At 37.4% G+C, this 19,417-nt stretch overlaps 1 protein-coding gene across 7 annotated transcripts; it reads right to left on the reverse strand.

The window, feature by feature from the left end:
• Positions 1-347: 347 nt before the first annotated feature.
• Positions 348-18,881, reverse strand: TIAL1 (TIA1 cytotoxic granule associated RNA binding protein like 1). 7 transcript variants are annotated; one of them, XM_021699474.1, is made up of 12 exons: positions 18,345-18,881; positions 11,674-11,770; positions 6,767-6,865; positions 6,450-6,504; positions 6,205-6,292; positions 4,239-4,314; positions 3,001-3,109; positions 2,590-2,685; positions 2,405-2,489; positions 2,031-2,154; positions 1,554-1,693; positions 348-725 (listed from the first exon to the last, which is right to left on the reverse strand). In XM_021699474.1, the coding sequence occupies exons 1-12, from the start codon at positions 18,374-18,376 to the stop codon at positions 599-601; spliced, it is 1,128 nt and encodes a 375-aa protein (XP_021555149.1). In that variant the 5' UTR covers positions 18,377-18,881; the 3' UTR covers positions 348-598. The 7 variants fall into 7 exon arrangements, with proteins under 7 accessions (XP_021555149.1, XP_021555148.1, XP_044772101.1 ...); XM_021699473.1 differs by having other exon boundaries at positions 6,767-6,916; XM_044916166.1 differs by having other exon boundaries at positions 6,767-6,857; positions 11,660-11,770.
• Positions 18,882-19,417: the final 536 nt, after the last annotated feature.

The following is a 19,417-nucleotide window of genomic DNA, read 5'->3' on the forward strand; positions in this document are numbered from 1 at the left end:
TGTTCCTTATTTAGTTTGTAAAATTTCTTTATCAGTCTGGCTTCAGTTTCTTTAGGCATAAAGTAAGTATTTCCTCCAAAGCGACTCCAAAATCATGCAATTTCTTCTCAATATCACACTTTTTTCTGCTGACTTCGAATGTGGTCCACCTCAGGGGAGGGGAGGGGAGTATCAAGGTTCAGGATGAACTTATATGTGATTCCCAGTTTTCCACGATCCTCCCTTTTTTTGCTCTTTTAAAAACACAGTGAGTTAAAATACTGAACAGCAAGATAAAAATGGAATAGTATCTAAGAATCAAAATGTATTACCCATTTCTCCTATTATATCAAAATTTGTAGTCAGAATTGTCTTTATTGACTTTATTTTAGTTTTTGTACACAAAGAAAAATCATGTTCATATCCATCATGAACAAAAACTTAAAAAGGCAGAACTAGAAGACATGTGTCCTTCACCAAAGCAAAGCTGTGCTAAAGGTTCCAAACATTTCAATTTTTAAAATAAATATTTTCATTTTCCGATGTCTACTTTCATGTCTTCAGAGTGTCACAGGAAACTGAAGCTATCATGAATTACAATTTTGTTTAGAGTCCCAGCTCACTGTGTTTGGTAACTTGCCATACCATATCCAGCTTGGTTAGGAGGAGGTATTACAGGGGGAGGAGCTTGTCCTTGGGGAGGCTGAGCACCAAATCCACCCATCCAAGCAGCAGAAGGCGATTGACTTGGGGAAAAAAAAACAACAACAAAATCTTGAGCAAACACAAAGAAAAAACTGTCCATATATTTATCCAAAATCAAGCAGAGCCCCATCATAGAATAGACAAGAAATCAACACAGCCACAACAAAGAGCAAAGAAATAAATGACACATCCATACATGTAGAATACATATCCCAACATTAGTCTTACATTTTTGTTAATATAATCACAACTTAGCACAATGACTTCTCTGAAGAACATCTCAAAACTGATTTTTAAAAAATGACGAATCACCTATCATATATTGCACACATAGTAAGTACATCAATATAAGAAATTTAAAAATCACAAAATTCATGTTGGAAAGAGAAGGAAGAAGGAACCAGTAAAAATAAAGATCTGGGTTGGCCTGGGGGAAAAGGTGGAAAGGACCAACCCACTCTATGAACAAAGGAAAAAAAGCAAGCTACTTTGTACCACATAAATCTCTTAGACTTCTCACACAAGCCAACAGACACAAATCATTAAATTTCTAAGCATATCTAGACAAAGACCTTTTCCATGCAAAAATAAACGAGATAAGACAGATTAGAAATGTAAATGAAATTCTACCAACAGCTTACAGAGATAGAAGGACACACCGAATGTTACCCCAACCTCCCCTTCACCTAGGTAATAAAGAGCAAATTTTTAGCACTATAAATCACTTTTCATAAGGTTTCTGTAACACTTAAAATGTCGAACAGCCTGATGAATTTACTTTAAATAGATTCTCCCTAGAAAAACACACTTATGATTTCTTTTGTCACAACCGTATCGGTTTCTATACTGGAAAAACCCAAACAACTTACTCTACTCCAAATCCTTGTTGGTTCCACGGTTGCCCGTATACTCCATACGGCGGTACTTGCCACCCATTTGCCATATACTGTCCGTACTGTTGTGGGTTTCCATAAACCTGGCTCCACTGCCCCCACTGACTATAGTCGACCTAGGAAAAAGCAAATTACCGTTTTAGGGAGTAAGTAAGAAACACAGTATTTGAAGAAAGTGGGAGACAAGGAAGAGAAAAACTAAGTAAGCACCCTTATGTGAATAGGACTCTGTTATTTATCATTGTCTAAGTTTATTGGGGTGGTGACACCTGTGGAAAGAAAGTATTAAGATTCAGTTAATACCGCAAAATAATCACTTTTGAAAAAGCATTAATAAAATAAACTGAAAGCAGCTATATGCTTTATTTTCTGTTTATTTTACAGAGTTTTTAAAGCTTCTACGTAGATATGTAAGATGGAAACCTTAAAAAGTGCTGTGAAAAATCGAATTACCTGTTGGAAGTTTTTAGTCATATCAGGAGATTCTTTACCCCAATAGCATTTAACAACATGTCCTTCAATTGTAGTGCCATTCACCGAAACAATGGCATGAGCAGCACTTTCGTGGGTTGAAAATCTAAAAGGGGAAGATAAGAGGATTTTGTCTTTTTTTTTTTTTTCTTTCAAAAGAACTTACACAGCAAATAACAGAAACTCAGTTTATAACTGTCAACTTGGTATTTTCCTAAAGTAGATTATGTAGGTAGGTTAAAGTTCTATGTTGCAAAGAACTACTAAAATAACAAAGGCTGATACCTGAGGGGATCAAATAATGTAACTGAAAGGAATGGGTCAAACAGAAGAGTAACCTGTAGGTCGAATTTTACCTGACAAATGAATAGCCTTTCTCTGGAAAAACTCTTATTTCCATAATTTGTCCAAATGGTGAGAAAGTCTGTCTCATAAGCTGATCTGAGAAACAAAAACACACAAAATACTTAAGGCTCATGACACTGACACGAAGAGTGATAAAGCTCCTCAGAGAAGGGGAGGAGAAAACCACACGTTGTACCTGTTAACCCAGAGGCAATTCCTCCACAGTACACAGTACAATTTTTTGGACTTGACTGGTTTACTACATCTTCAAATCTCAACTGTTTAGTGTTATCTACATGCAGAAAGAAAAGAAAAACGTTGATTATACAGTAGTATAAAACAGATTACTATGTATGAAGATACACCTCAATGGGGGAGAAAATAGCATTTTTTTTCTTGATGCCATGATTTGATCTATAAAATCACTGGTTCACAACTCCAAATATACTAATTGTCAAAGCCCAAATTATTATTAGACAATTAAATTTCAAGATGAAATGAGCCTTACAATGCTAATAAAATTTAAATTTTAAGAAATTAAGATTACACTACTTGATGATTTTGTGACGTATCCATAATTTCAACATACACACTAGACGTATCTTACTTTCTTGTGTACTTTTAGGTGCAGGTGGTTTACGTGTGGCCCAGTTGGTTCTGATCTGACGACCACCCAACCACTGACCTCCCATATGCACAATTGCATTTTCTGCATCCTACAGAGAAAAAAGAGAAAGAAAGAGCAATTACAAACACAGAAAATTGTGGCATGTAAGACTCAGTAAAATGAAATAAAATGCTGGCACCACTGGATCCAATAAATCTTACCAGTACCGGGAATGAATTCACTAAGCATCCTAAATAAACAAAACTGAACTAATATCACCAAAAAATGATCTGAACTCCAGTGATATGTCAAAACTATTTTTCTTTAAGCACCAAGGGAAATTGATCATAATTCAAATATGCAAGAAAAAAATTATAACCCCACTCATTACCAAAAAGAGGGAAAGTTAAGAATCCCACAAGTATCTTAATTTAATGGCTGATCTGAAATGTAACTTTTACTGAAGGATACACGGAAACTCCCAATACTATGGTCTAAATTACCTACCCCCAAAATCTACATTCCAGTAGCAATGGATCAGGATTGTGACACAAGATTAAGAATTCATTTTAAGACAGAAGACTTCTCTATTAGGATTTAGAATGCTACCAATAAAAATGAGTTTAATTATCACAACTAATGTGAATTTGCAATGAATCTAAGCAAAGAAAGAGTACAGCTCCAACCTTTATCTTGCCACTTCAATAAGATGTAGATAATTTAAGTCGCTAAAATTGGTCTAAAATGCTACTATCAAAGCCTACTTTATTATAATCTTATAGTTAATGCAAATGCTTAGACATTTTGGTACCTCTAAGAATACATGCAAAACTCATGATGAATTGTTTTAACTTTCATTTACGTAATTTGGTGTAGTCATTAATATCCTAGCTATAAAAGTATGGATGATAATTTAAAAGTTAAAACTGAGATTTTCATGGTTCAGACTAAATATAATTTAACTTCCCTCCAAATTCTGAGATTAGTTCGTATGTGCTAATCTTGAGTTTGACTTCCAAAACATCTTACCTTCACCAATGCATAAATGCAACCATGATACTTTCTTATAATCAGCCTATCTTTTTCCAGCAATTTATTTCCAAGAAAACAATTACACTCTACTATTAAAACACACAAAATTACATAAAAGCTGTTGTTGGCAACATCTAAGAATATTCAAGATTCTGATTAACAACTAAATTTTGTATTAAATTTACCCTGAGTTGAAAAGAACATACCAGTTTGTTATAAAAAGATACAAAACCATAGCCTTTGGATTTTCCAGTTGCCATGTCTTTAACTACTCGGGCATCCCTGTGAAAAGAAGCACAGCTAAATGAGGGAAGTAAGAGTCATCCTCAAAATAAAAACTAAAAGGAACCACACACACTGTATTGTGAGCATTTTTTTAAATAAAATTCCAGTTAGCCCTAATTAACTACTGCCATTCCTGAACTCTCCCTAACGCTTCTTTACCTGTTAGAAAAAAGCAGTAGGACAAAAACATGTAATAAACATGCAACCTAATCAAATAGCCTGCACTTTCTAAACTAAATGCTCAAATTTGAAGATTAATAGGAACAATAGTTTCCTTTTCTAATATTCTATTGGCTAGTGTCCTCTAAGGTTTACTGGTTCTATAAATTACTGTAACAATGCTAACTACTTTACCATGCAATCTCTAAATAGTTAAATGTCTTCTGCCTAGTGATACAAAATATATGAAATATTAAAAAATTGAAAAAGAGGTAAAAATAGGAATTAAAAAGGCATACATGGCCTGTTAACAGATTTCTTTATTTTTCTTGGTCAATTCTCTACCATCATTTTGGAGTTTGGGCAGCTGTAAATTTTGAAAAATTGACATTTTCAGAAATTTAAGAAAGGAGAATAAAAAACTAACAACAATGCTAAGCACACCAGTACGAAAACAACAAATTTACACAGAAATTTTAGTGAGTAAGTTAAAATGATTGGAAATATAGAACTCCACTGAATATAGAATGTTAAAATGTAAATACTAAAATATGTATATATAAATAATGTATAATAAGAATAAATAGAAATGAGAAAAAAATCTACAACTGAGTTCCAGTGTGCACAGTTCCTTGCAGTTAGCCTTCAAGATCCTGTCCATTCTTATGAGCAATTCTGCAAAATAACCAGAATGCTATTACTTTTAATTGTGACTTGGACTTTAGAAAAACTGCAGGTCTCAGGTATAAATAAAGATTGAAAAACAGCAACCTGTATTATTTTTTATACTGATTTTTAAAACAGTACTACTTACCACATTTAAAGATTAAAAAGCAAAGCAAGTATCAAAATAGAAAATTAATAATTAAATCTTTCTTTCAAATAAATCTACAGAACAACAAATTGTATACAGAAAAATGTTGTTCTTAGGTGAAACATATTCCTGTAAAGTAGTACTACAACGTTTCATTTAAATCTACAGGAAGTACATAAAATATACGGATTTTAATCAGAAAGATATATTGTGATAAACATTTTATAGAACTCATAAAACCACTTTTAATTTTCCAATATATTTTATCACAATAACATACAATGAGATTTGAGCATAAACTTTGTTAAAAATCAAACCACATTTGGGCCCTAACTAGCAGAATCAAATACCAGTAACAAAAAAACATCCACTAATTAATTCCACATTTATGGCTCAGACAACAAAACATTTTAGGATTATAATAGTACTACTTTTCAGCTAAAATATCAAAACACATTTATCATTATAATTAAACATGTACATTTCTAATTTAACCGCAATATACCCAAGGATTTACCTACTTTTCCCAATTTATAAACTCTTCCTATGAAAGTTTAATACACAGTATACATCACATTCACTTTTGGTTAACCACCAAATTTTGAAAACATTTGACAGAAAGTTGGATTTTTTTATAGGCTGTACCACCCAAACATATGCTTCAAAGATAACAAACGAATCACTTAAAAAATTTTCACATATTATACACAGGATTAGATGAAAACAAGACCCCAAAACATTGAAATGACATTAACATTTTCAACAACATCTACTAATCAAAAAACAAAACAAACCAACAAACAAACAAAAAATCACACTAACTAGGGAAAGAAAATCTTAATTCCAGTACAAGTTAATCATATCATACAATTTTGCCTATCACTACTGAGTACAGTATTGATTATGATACTTACGATATTTTACCAAAGGGGGCAAATGCTGATTTGATATCTTCTGTTGTAATTTCTGGACTCAAATCCCCAACAAACACATGGAAGTGATCTGAAATCAAAGCATTTGGTCATCAAATACTTAAAAAGCCAGCTACTAATAAGCCCTTTCAGGCAACACTAAGGGAAGAAAAACCCTATTTAAGCTCGTAGCGCTGCCAGGATAATTTCAGAACTCTTCCACAGTAAAATGCAGCAGGAGTACTTACTGGAAGTATCTTTTTTCTGGCTACTTGGTGTTGTTGCCCAGTTTACTTTGACCTCCTAAAAATAAAGATTATATTTAATACAATTATTAGGCATGTCATTATGAACCATAACACTTACCACTTATTAAATCATTTATCAAACAGGATAATTTTTGTAAAAACACTAGGCTGAATAAAGCAAAACCATCACTCAGCAGAGCTGAATATTTGTTTAAAAACTTGCTAAAAAGAATACAAGCTAAAAGAAAAACCACACACAAGCTAATTCGACATGCAAAAATATATACTCATGAGGTGCCATCATTGTATTATCTTACCTTTCCCAAAATTTTTCTCCCATTCATAGCAGCTAATGCAGCAGCTGCATCTCTGTGTTCATAAAATTCCACAAAGCAATATGGGTCATTGCTTGTATGCTGCAAAACAGAAAATCCAACAGAAGAGTTGACCCTTCTGCTATCGGGTTGCTGAGAAGAAAATCCAGGAAAAAACATTACTGACAGCTAGGAATGTACAAGGTGAGATTGCATAAGCTTATGAAAGCCTAACACTTACAAAAATAAGATTTACAGCTACACCTGACTTTGCAGCTCAGAATACTGTTGTACTCAAATAGAACCATCACAGCAGTATAGAATCACGACTATCAGTATTAAAAGCAAAATAAAATACAGAATTCTGGTGAAATATGTTAAATATAAAATAGAAATTTATATTAGACCAAACAAAACCTTAAGGACCACTCCTTACCACTGCTCTTCTCTCTCCCAACATTATTTTCAAAAGGATGAATTCTATTTATGCCTCATAACCCTTCATAAACTATATCCCATGACAAAAAAAAAAAAAATACAGAAATGAACCAACTTTACAAACTTTATTTATGATTGAAACTAGGATGAGTACTGCATAGGAGGAGATGAGATTATGTACTCCTTTTCTGGATAAGGAATGAGAATAAAAACAGAAAATTTTCAAATTTATAACCAGCTGTTGAAATGAATTCCCCATCTTTCAAGCTATCCTAATGAACAGGAGATTCTATATACTTTGAATTTAGTCTTCAAAGACCAGAAAAATATGCTAGAAATCAAGAAAAGAACATCTGAAAATATGTCTGAATAAAATATTCCAAAACAAAGCTACAATTTTATATCACAAAAAAACCAATATAAGAAATCTTTATTAAATATATTCTACAATACTATACTTGACAGGAGGTGGCAAATAGACATTTATAAAGACAATTAGAAAGTACGACCTAAGTTATAGCAACTTTATAATCTAACAACCAAAACGGAAATGAATTTTATAAAACTCCAACCTGCACTGAAGAGCTACGCAACCGTACAAATACATTTTTTGCATAAGGCTAAAAGCATTCATCACTTTTCAGTGTAAAATGCCCTAAAAAAAATAGTACTATTTTAAAATGTGGAATGCTAGTTGCACTTACAAGGGGTACAAAATACCAGATAAAATAAAGATCTTTTCAACAACCACTGTTTTTCATTCCAGGAAAGTTTTAGAAGAAAAATCCAAAATAAGACGTCTAAAACAATAGTGGCGAGGCAACCAGAAGGCATTTCCTTGAGGGAAAAAAAGTGTGATCATTAATACTGACAAGAAAACTATGGGCTCTCATACAAAATCCTACTGTAGCCATGTGAACTCTGTTCTTAAGAGATATAGAAAGGAAATGGAGAAAAGATTCCAAAGAAAAACATGCACTTAAATTCCTCTTGTGAAAGAGTTAACATTTACCAATGATATTCATCTGTAGAAAGGATTTAAAGGTAAAGAGCAAGCTAAAACTATGCTAGTCCATTTTTCATTTTACTCCTATCTCTTCTGCCCTGATGGTCTGTACAGAAAACACTGGTAATTATAGCAAGACATACAGGGGTCCAATGGCAGATCCATGGTAACAATCGGCTTTAGTAAACTACCCTAACTCATGCAGACTGACTTCAAGTTTACCTAATAGTAAGAGGCCAACCCCATTCAATGTATGAACATATGTGCGCACACACACGCACACACACATTCATATCACACCGCATTTCATGTAAGACACCACTGAGAATTTTTTAGCCTTAAAATCGGTAACATAACATTATAGTATACAGAGAAAGCTAGAATCTAAGATAAACAATTATCTAAAGTAAAAAATCACAAAACTAAGGGAAAAAAGCATTTTTCATATACTGAAATGGAATTTATGGAAAGGAAAATAAACACCTAGATATTCTGTACTAGAGTTCATACTCTTTGGAAGCTTCCCATTTATGCCACCAAGAGACACTCTAAACATCAACCATGTGCTTAACCGTAATAATTATTGTTACCAATTTTTGTTGGGTGACATAAATGTCAAGACAGAGAAATATGAGATTTTACAGCTATATACAAGTTTGAATGTAGGAGTTGTAGAATATGGATAAATTTTACAAATTCATTTCAAATCCTTCTCCCCACAAATGGCTGATTGTGCACACAAGTTTTAAAAAGAATACTATTAAAATAAATCTTTATCAAATGTTCCTCAAAAATTTTCTAGAGAACTCCCTCCACTTTCTCACATCCCATTCTCTCCTGAACCCACTCCAGTTGGCTTCCTACCCAACCAGGCCACTGAAACTTTGTGTTGAGCTCACCATTGACCCCTCTGCCACCTCTGTGATCTCTTTTCTGTCCTCACCTTGACTTTCAAGCAGAATTCAAAACAGCTAACGACTCCTCCCCTCCTTTAAATACTCCATTTTAGATTCCACACAGCCTCTTGGTTTTCTGGTTTTCTCAGTGGAGGATCTTTGAGAAGGCAGTTCTTCCCCCTTAATTCAAACTCTAAACGTCACCCTAAGTGTTGAGATGCTCCAGGGCTTAGACCTAGACCACTCTACTCCTCTCTATCAGCACTCTCTTTAGATCAAGGAACTAGATCTCATCTAGTCCCATAGGTTCAAACACCACTGCAAGCTGCTATCATCAGCACTCGTCTCTCAGTTTATCCAACTACTTACATATAATGTTCCTTTGGATGTCTAATGCACACCTTAGGTTTAACACTGCCAAAACAGAACTCCTAATTCCCAGCACTCCCCCCATCCATCCCACACCTCCCTTGGTCATGCCCATTTGAGCGAATAAACAGCATTACCATCTATACAACTACAAACAAGAATCTCTGCGTCTTTCCTGATGTCTTCCTTTCCCTTATGTCCCCCACCAATCCAGTCCTATGGATTCCACCTCTAAATTATATCCCAAACTTACCTATTTCTCTCTCGCCACCTACCAATCTAAAAAACAAGCCCCCATCATCTCTTACCTAGACTAGTAAAATAAACCCAGCTGCTTTCCTTCCTTCCATTCCTGCCCCCTACAATCCATTCTCCACAACAGTCTCCAAATAATCTCAAAAATGCAAATCAGAGAGTGCCTTATTACTCTGCTTAAAACTCCCACCACAACCAGAGTAAAATCCAAACTGTGTGTCAGGACCCACACTTCCCTAGGTGATTCTGAACCCTGCCTGCCTGCCTCTTTACACTCATTTTCCACCACTTCCCTCCTCTCCCCAGGCTCCAGCCATCCTGGTCTTTGGTTCCATGAACTCACCAAGCTCATTACCAACTCAACAGCCTTTGTATATGCCATTCCCTCTGCCTCCAACTCTTAACATAGATGGCGCCATCTTGTTATTCCTGTCTCAGATCAAAGAGGTGACATTTTCCCCTCAACACCCAACCTATATAAACACCAACCCTCCAATCCCCATCATAGAGCTGCTTTATTCTCTCCATAGCTCTTATCCCTATCTGCAATTATCTTGTCTGTTTGTTAACAATATTCTCAATAGTATGTAAACTCACGGGGAGTCTCCTCCCTTTCGCTCTCCACTATGTCCTCAGAGCTCTCAAGAGTGCCTAGCACAAAGTAAATTTTTGATGAATGAAAGAATGAATCAATGAATAATCAGAGAGGAAGGAAAGAAGAGGTACTGGAACAGAATAAGGACTATTCTTAGTTAGAAAAGAAGATCAAAAGGCCAATTTGCTTTATGGGTTTTTCATGGTTCCCCTCGCAGGGTATAACACAAACTCCTTAGCACAGCTCCGGCCCCTGCCGGACACTGGTGCCTCATATCCTGGCATCTTTTATGATTAATCCCATTCGGAACACCAACCGCACTATGGTCTCTACCTTCCCACTTCCTCTCATGGGCACTCCTGCTCACTCTGTCTACCAGACTGGATCAACATTCTTCTCTCTTCTGGGATCCCTTCTTCCTCAGATTCCACTACTCTCCTTCAGTTTCAGCCTAGACGCTGACTCCTGCAATAAAGCCTCCCCTGACCCGAGACGGTCCTGGACCTCTGTGCTCCCATAGCACTTGACGCTGCCTGCTTCCACGGCACTTATCATCCTCTGTCATTTGTGCCTGTTAACTCCTCTGTCTCCCTCATTAGGCTGTAGAATTCTACGGTGCTAAGAACTGTCTTATTCAGCAGTGTATCTCTAGCACTTACAGGAACAGCTGGTACATAGTAAAGTCTAAGAAGTGCGTGGATGAATAAAGAAAAAGGAAGAAGAGAACGAACTGAAACAAATCTTTGGGCTTGTATAGGAGAGTATAAAGGGGCATGCAAGGTTACACTGATTTCTTCTTTATAAAATGTTTGGAGAGTATAAAGAGAAAGTTTCCTTTGCAAAAAGGAAAATAAAATGATTGCCCTACCAATTTAAGTCCAGTCTATGTAGAGCTGCTGTTATTAGCATTTATTAGAGGTACACAAGGTGCATGGTGCTACACTATGCACGTAAGAACCTAATGTTCTTTTACTACACCAATTCCTAAACTTTAAATGTTTATCATCTGAATCAGGAACATTCTTATTAGAATTGTATGAAATATTATATAGTTTTTCAACACTCTGAGATAAGCGCTAACAATTTTTTACAAGCAGAATCACTTGAAGGTAACTATATCCTGAAGAATGACCATGTGAGAGTAACAGAACACAAACTTTGTCCTCTCAAATAAAACTCCGTTCCAAACCTAGTCTATCTGCCAAATCAGTAAGTCAACACAACAAACATGAATCTCTCCATCAGAATAACTTGAGGCATAAAATGATATCTTAAAATGATACTAATCAACTCATGTATCTCACAACATTGAACATCACGCTGTCAGCACATGGAACTGGGAAGATCTTACCTCTGTTATCATTTTACAGCTTTTACAGGGTCCAATCTGACTGAATAACTGAAGTATAAGGACTTCTGTCACATCTCTGGAGAGATTACCTACGTATCTGTTCAAGAAGAAAAAGAATACATTATCAGCAATTTCCCTTCAGCTCTGGCTCTAATGTATTACCACTTAAGTACCTTTTATTTCATTTTAACTTCCTCTGTCTTCAATAAAATTTTTTCCAATTAAGCCTAATCCTATGCAAGTAAAATTAACCCTTATTTAGGAAAGCAGCAAGTGTTCTTAGGTACTAAATTAGGCCACTAAAGTAACACTTCAAACATTTGTGATAAAGAAGAAATCAATGTGACCTTGCATGCCCCAAAAGCATTATTATTATTCTGTATCCTACATATCACTGCCTCATCTTATTTATTAGAATAAAAATAATAAAATTTAAACCAACCTCCAGATAACTATAATTTCTGGATGTAAAACACAATTCAAAATAGTGTGTGTGTGACACACACACGAATACCACCAAAAATACTGATTAATTATAACACCTGATCAATAGACATTAGACATAAGGCGAGTTTATCTTAGACCCCCAACAAAAACAATTACATGAATAAAGAAGAGAATAAGAGTATAGTTAGCAAAACACACAGAGATTGGAAGCTTTTGTTTTGTCTTGCTAAACAAGATTTATTGATGATATATCTTCATTGTTTTGTTTTAGGAACGCAGGGCAAAATAATAAAATTTCCTAGTCTAAAATACATCAGAATCAACAAAATACATCATTATATAGATAAAAAAGCAAATACAAGGATGTCTTCAGAATTTCAGAGAAAATTTAAGACAAATCTAGGTATGCTTTTCACTATGCCTATTTAAAGATTTGGAATTATTTTTTTAAATTACATATTGACTATATATATTCTGTATTAAGAAATTCAGAATACAGATAAACTCAAAAGAGAAGAACACCACCACCCAGAAATGACCACCTGGTTTCTCTTGTCCCATGGATTTATATTAATTTAGCTTAATAAACTGCCAAACTTTTAAGTCTTTCTGGTACTCAGTGTATAATTCCTAAAACTCACATTTGTTGTGAACAACCTCATGAACCAAACAATATTTATAAAATTTAACATAGCTTCTCCTGGAAATTAAAAAGACGTAAGTTTTCTTTTCCTAATGATAACATATAACATCTGGAAACTGAGTACTGAGACCAAAATAAGCCTTGCATCTATGGTTCCCATATTAAATACATAACTGCTTTAAGCTGGAACATTCTGAAAGGGAAAAATAAACCAAGAAAGGTAAAGTGTAAAAAAATTATCTGATGAAGAATGAGTAGCAATTTCCCAGTTCAGCTAAGAATTTCATTGCAATGGGTACTAATATCTACATAGTACTAAAACTGAACCCTAAGTCCAACGTTACTTAAATAGAAGACTAAACCAGTGACAAACAGTCCATCTTTTTCGTATAATTAAAGTAGAGCAGACCCATCGGTAGGCCACAGAATGACACACTTTTTCCAGCAGTAGCAAAAGGTTATAGGATTATAAGCTCGCCAGACAACTGCCTGTCCCTTTTTAACTCAGAGGGATTTGTGAGCCTGTATCCAGGGAAAAATTTCTTTTTGTACAAGGTAGAACTGTCTATAAAGTAAATGAACAAGTGACCTTGGGCTCCTAAATGTTATATTCATTTAGCCTAAAGTGCTAGTTAGCTCACCTCTAAGAGAACAGAAGAGGAATGGATAAACTGATTTTCACGTATTGACACTAATAACAAAGTCAAAATAGAACACCACTTCTATATAATAAAATTTAAATAAATAGTTTTAAATTTGCATTACTGTTTAAACATTGATTTGTTCAGAAAAAAACTGCATGGGCATTAATTACCTTCCACATCTAACAGTCACAATTAAAGTTGTTACTGTTTAATAGGACCTTTATTCCAAGTCAACCTTTTTTGAGTGAGCTATACATTTTGGGAGAATTTCTAGAGGCACATTTAGATAAAGTAATTTACATTTCAAGCACTGATGCCAAAGAGCAAAATGGTAATCTAAGTTTAGAATGTCATGAAATACAAAAATCCAGTTTTAAGGTTTCCTATTTTTCAAATATCTCCACTAAAAGTTCAGTGGTAAAGCAGCAAACTAAGTTCCAAAGCTAATATAAAAAAGGCCTTCCATAACAACACACAGAGCTATCTTAATTTACCAGGATAAAAAGGATATAATTCACCATATAATTTCACCTAAATGTTACCCAAATCTGACTGCCTTTTCCTTTACTCGAGTTCAGTAATTCATTCACTTGCATGTGTCTCCATCCTTCATAATATTCAATAGAGAAACTTCTTATAGCTTTAAAAATACTGTACGGCACAGCTTAAGTACCTTACATTACCATAAAATTATGTCCCAAAATAAATACTAACAAAAATATTTAAGGAAGATGTTCAACACCTGACCTGGAAAGAACATCATCTCTTGGCAGTACCCTGAAGTGTATTTTCTCTTTCTAAATTATAGTGTCTATGCTTCACTCTTTCTCTTCTGAAGTAGTCAATATATTCTAAAGTTCCAAGTGCTTAAGTATAAAATTTCTACTTGAAGAACATACAAAATAGCAGAAAAAGACAAATAGCTCAAATTCTTGTATTAAGAGGTCAATTCAAAGAGTAAACACTTAGGAAATTCTAAAACAATTTTTTACTCAAGGAAAAAAAAGGCATACCTTAGGTCTATTTTGTCTTCTATGAACAGGAACTGTAGGAACTAAAGCATTAAAAATGGAAAATGATGCTTTTATCCCTAGCGTAAGGGTTAAAATCCAATTTGAGACTAGAAACTTGGCAGTTTCACAGTAGGCAAAAGTTCACATTGCCAAACTACTTCCTATGTCCAACTGGGCAGAATTTTAAGTTAGGAACATCATGCCTTTTGGAAGACTAATCAAGCTTTTTCAACACAATGTACTCTCACTCAAAAGAATAGCCCTACCAAGGTTGAAATTAATTACATGCACTTTTGCACAAGATACTATGGCTAAATTTCCATTAAGTCACATTTTTGCTTTTGTTCTTGACGAGTTCCTATGTAAGAGGAGATTTTATAACAATATCCTTCAATGGGCCTCCAATGAACTGATCAATTTGTCAGTATTTCATTTTACGAAGGAGGCAAGGTGGAGGAAAGATACAGGGTGGGTGTAAGTGAATTGACCACCTACATAAGGGATATCGACACACATACACACACATTTTAAAGAAACAGAGAATATGATTAAGTTGGCCGAGGTGCTTAATTACAGCCACAATATAGCCAAATCCATCATATAGCTAGTCAATTTTATAACAGGATCTAACAGTTTCTTCTGCTATTGCCCTCCGATGTTCAGATTATATTCTAAATCACTGCTTTATTTCCTCCTTTTGACAGCCTCGATCAGAAAGAAAGAACAGCCTTAAAGGATGGCATTGCATAACATGGTGTAATCCCAGATCCAAATTCCTACTCATTTTGAGGCATCAGATAAATTAAGAAAGTTAATTAAACTACAACAGAACACCACCATAATTTAATGTTGTATTATAGATTCAGATATACCATGGATCAAATCTCTGCTCTCAAAAGCTACCCACAAGTTTGAAATGTGGGTCCCACAAGGTCGGTGTCAGGCAGTTTAGTTCCAACACCAGATTACACAGCATGATCTCGTTTGTTTTTTTTAGATCACAAGTTATTGAATACATATTACCCCAAAATAAATGTCAAATAAGAACGAAGAACATCAGAAAACAGACCTTTAAAGGATAAATAAACTTTAGGCTCAACATCAAAGCAATTCTATACCACTTTAAATACCATCAAATAAATTAGTAATACTGTAGGTAATGAATATTTAAAGACCTACCTAGGCTATAAACACCATATTGTTTTCTGATGATAGAACCATATGTCTTAGCTTGTGTGTGTCTGCAGGAAAAAAACCTCACTAGTAACACACAGGCATTTTAAGGAAACAGTTTAAGATAAGCTTTGTTAAGAGTACATTCTTTTAAAACATACTAGCCACGTGAAAACCTAACCCACAGATCACAATGTAAAATAAAAGGATCTCCATAAACAAAATAAAACCCTACTAGATGTCAACCTCTAAAGTCATGTTCAAAGTTTTTGTCATGTTACTTATACCTAAAAGAACCCTTTGAGGGGAATTATGTAAAATGAACGCTTAGAAAAAACTATACTATGCATTATTTTAATTAAAATCTGACCAAGAAATCCCAATTCTGAAACATTTGCTTTTATCTCAAAATTCCACATTCGAAGGTTTTAAAAAAATATATAAAAAATCAACAGACCACACCATGTACGACAGTCATGTCTGCTCATAATTTTACATTAATCAGGACTTAAAAAAAACAAACTTAATACTAATTCAATGAAAAGAAGTATAATCATTGTAAAATATTTGAGTACCTCTTGTCTTCCAGGCAGTGAACTAAGTGCTGCAGGGGTAAGACCTAGGAAGATGTAGCAGTCCTTGTCTAAAAAAAAACCCTTCCCATAGAGAAGAGTGGGAGAAGGAAAAAGGAAGACAGAATAGTAAACATGTACTGACATACAGGTACAACTAAGCTCAAGATGTTTCTTTACTCACATGTACACATGTCACATTCTTAGACAACTGTAAACGTAGACAACTTAAGTGTATTTCAGAGAAAGAACAGGAGATTGGAGAAAGTAGAGGTTAAGAAATAAGTGACAAAGTTAGCTCATTAGTCTACTGGAGAAGGGTCGAAGGTCTGATGGAGATAAAGATAAGGCAAATGCAAAGATAGTTATATGAATTAAAGGTAGTGAAATGGCGTATTATTTAGCCCGACAAAACCAGTAATTCCTCTTCTTAAGGAACAAATACAATTAATGAGAAAGGTACCATGAGAATTTACCAATTATTCAGTAGCTTTTATGATGCAATGATGACATTTCAGATGTTTAGATACAATGTAACTTTTATCTTTGTTAAATACATGCTAGCTAGGCACTAAATTCAACTTTCCCAGATGCTTCCATCAAAGCACACATGGCTAACTATCAAGCCTTGGCTTCAACAGATCTTAAAGGGCAAATTTCAAATTGTCCCAATTCTCTCTTTTCGGGGAAAAAAAAGTTAGTAATGGGAGACAGCACAAAATATAAAAATTCTCCAAAACAGACTTTTCACTGAAACATTTGATGTGCTTAAGTTGGCCTCAAATTCTCCAAACAGGATGGCAAATACTTTAGTGAGACATTAGAAAAATAGGGATACAAAGAGTGCAAGCCCACCCCCCACCCTCCCCAAAACGAAACAAAAAAACCAAACCTGTATCAATATTGTAAATAGGTATCTATCTTCTTTACTGAGCGGACTTTCTTTGGTAGAAGAGATGAGAAGCTAGTCAAACTTCCTGAGTACCCATCCACCTTCATCTATTCCCCAAAAAGTAATTTCCAACAGATAGCAGAGCCAAGTGGCCTATGATCATATCAATACCAGGCAGAGGCAAGAGAAAACAAAGCAGCGATCTGACTCCCCGTACTCGAGGTAGGTGTGCTGAGCTTCCAAAGGCTAGGAAAACCGAGGGGGGCCAACTTAAACATTTAATGAGAAGTTACTCAGACTTTTTTTAAAAATGCAGGAAAAAGAAAGGAGTGCCACACTATCTGGAAAGGAATGCAAATGCTGAGTCATCACTCTTCATTAGGAAAGAAAGGAAAACTTGAATAAGCGGTTGGAAGATGGAAATTCATTCATTAGATCGGGCTTCAGGTAAAAAGCAACAGCAAGATGGAAGAAAAGGTGCTCAGAAGACACATCGAATAGTGAACAGACATCACTTTATCCAATTCTGAAGGTCTCAAAGCACAAACAGATTAGGAGGAGGTAACACCAAAAGAGCAAAAGCAGTTTAACAACTGGTTGTCAGTTTAGCGTAGGTAGCGCTCAAAGTAAACTTCCAAGAAGGGAAAGATGCTCCGGCGGCAAGAGGCATCCCTTTTGCACTTCAAAAGTAGCGGGCGCTTGGCGAGTGTCTCTGACAGCGTGGGCGGGGGCACGTGGGACAGAAAGAGAGAAGGGGCTTGAGTGGAGGAAGAGTGTCCAGTTTCCTCGGAGAGCTTAGCTTGGGAAAAGAGCTGGGAGCGATGGAGCTGGGGACTTGCAGAGCGAGAGCGCTAATTCCTCGGGGCCCGCGGGGCACGAGGCTGCGGTCCCACCCCCAGTCCCACCCCCACCCAGGCCCTGCCCCCGTGGGGACCGGCAGCTCCCGGCCCAGTCCAGGGCCCCCACAGCAGAGGGGGAGCAGGAGCTCTCCCGGGCCTGACAGCCCCAGCCGTGCAGAAAGCCGGCCTAGGGAGGGTGTGCAAAGAAGGGCGCGAGAGGAAAAGGTCGAAACAAACCCCAGACCCCAGGAAGTGACTGTGTTTGGGGGAAGGGAGGGCTTCCTTCCCAAGGAAAAGGGGACAGAAGAGAAATGCACTCCGCGTCCGCCACCCCGGCCAGGGAGCCGCCGTAAGTCCCAGCTTCGGCCCCGCTCTCCTGCTCCCTCCCTCAGCGTCCCGCGGTGCCCGGGCCTCTCGGCGCCTGGCAGCCCCCGTCTCGGGTACTCACAGAGTCCGGGGCTGCCCGTCGTCTTCCATCATGGTGGGTGCGACGGAGCGATCCCGGGACAAGGGGGAGGGCAGGGCTGGGGAGGGGAGGGGGTGGGGAGGAAGGGGAGGGGGGCTCCGGGCACCAGCTGGGGACAGAGGAAAAGCCACCGAACCCTGCTCTCGGGCTCTCTCCCCCCAGCCCGCTCCGGACACTGCGCTCCAACCAGGAGGAGCAGGAGGAGGAGGAGGATGAACAAAATGGCCACCGCCACCAGCCAGGCAGGAAACGGGGCAGAGCGCAGGCGCGGCCCGCCAGGTCACCGCTCAGGCCAGCCGCGACGGCCTGTAAAGGGAATAACTAAGTGGGGAGAAAAACAGGCCGCTAAGGAAACCCTGTGCCCAGTCCCGACGAATCACGTCGTCGCTGAGTGCCTGCTGGCCGGCTGAAGCCCAGCCAGTTCAAGAAGAGATCGAGTGAAAAGGGAACCGCCGTGAAGCTGAAGGTTCTGGGAATTGTGGTCCTGGAAATGAGAGAGGGAAGCACTTCTCCAGAGGACTTCTGGGAACTGTAGTCCACAGGAGACGGCCGGCGCCCGCGACGCGCCGGGTCGCGAAGAAGAGACTTCTGGGTAGTGTAGTCATACGTGAGGACGTGCGGCCACCAGGAAGTCGGCGTGCTGGAAGGAGAAGCAGAGAATAAAAGCGACGTTGAAAGGCGGGGAGACGGGACGGAAAAAACGCTGACCGGGAAGTAAACTACAAGTCCCAGAGTGCCTCGCGCTGGGGGCTGTCCTAGGACTGCTCGGAGCATTTTAAGGCTCTTCAGTTGGCTCAGCTTGTGCTACCGCTCCGCCTCCGTCCAGCCTGAGAGCGGTTTCTTTAATTGCGTCTGAATCCCTGCTTTGGCTCCGCGTGGTGTCGGAGTCAGCAGGCTTTTCGAGCCGTCCCCTATTCATCAAAACAGCCGACCCGTGGTCGTCAACCGCCGACCCGCGCGACGGGCTGGAGGGGCTATGGTGGACGTCGGGTCCGGGCTGAGCTGGGAGCTGCTCTCGCTGGGTCCCGGCGGGCTTCCTAAGGTCTGGCCTTGTC

This window comes from Neomonachus schauinslandi, chromosome 6 (genome assembly GCF_002201575.2).
Source record: "Neomonachus schauinslandi chromosome 6, ASM220157v2, whole genome shotgun sequence".
Taxonomy (NCBI): Eukaryota; Metazoa; Chordata; class Mammalia; order Carnivora; family Phocidae; genus Neomonachus; species Neomonachus schauinslandi.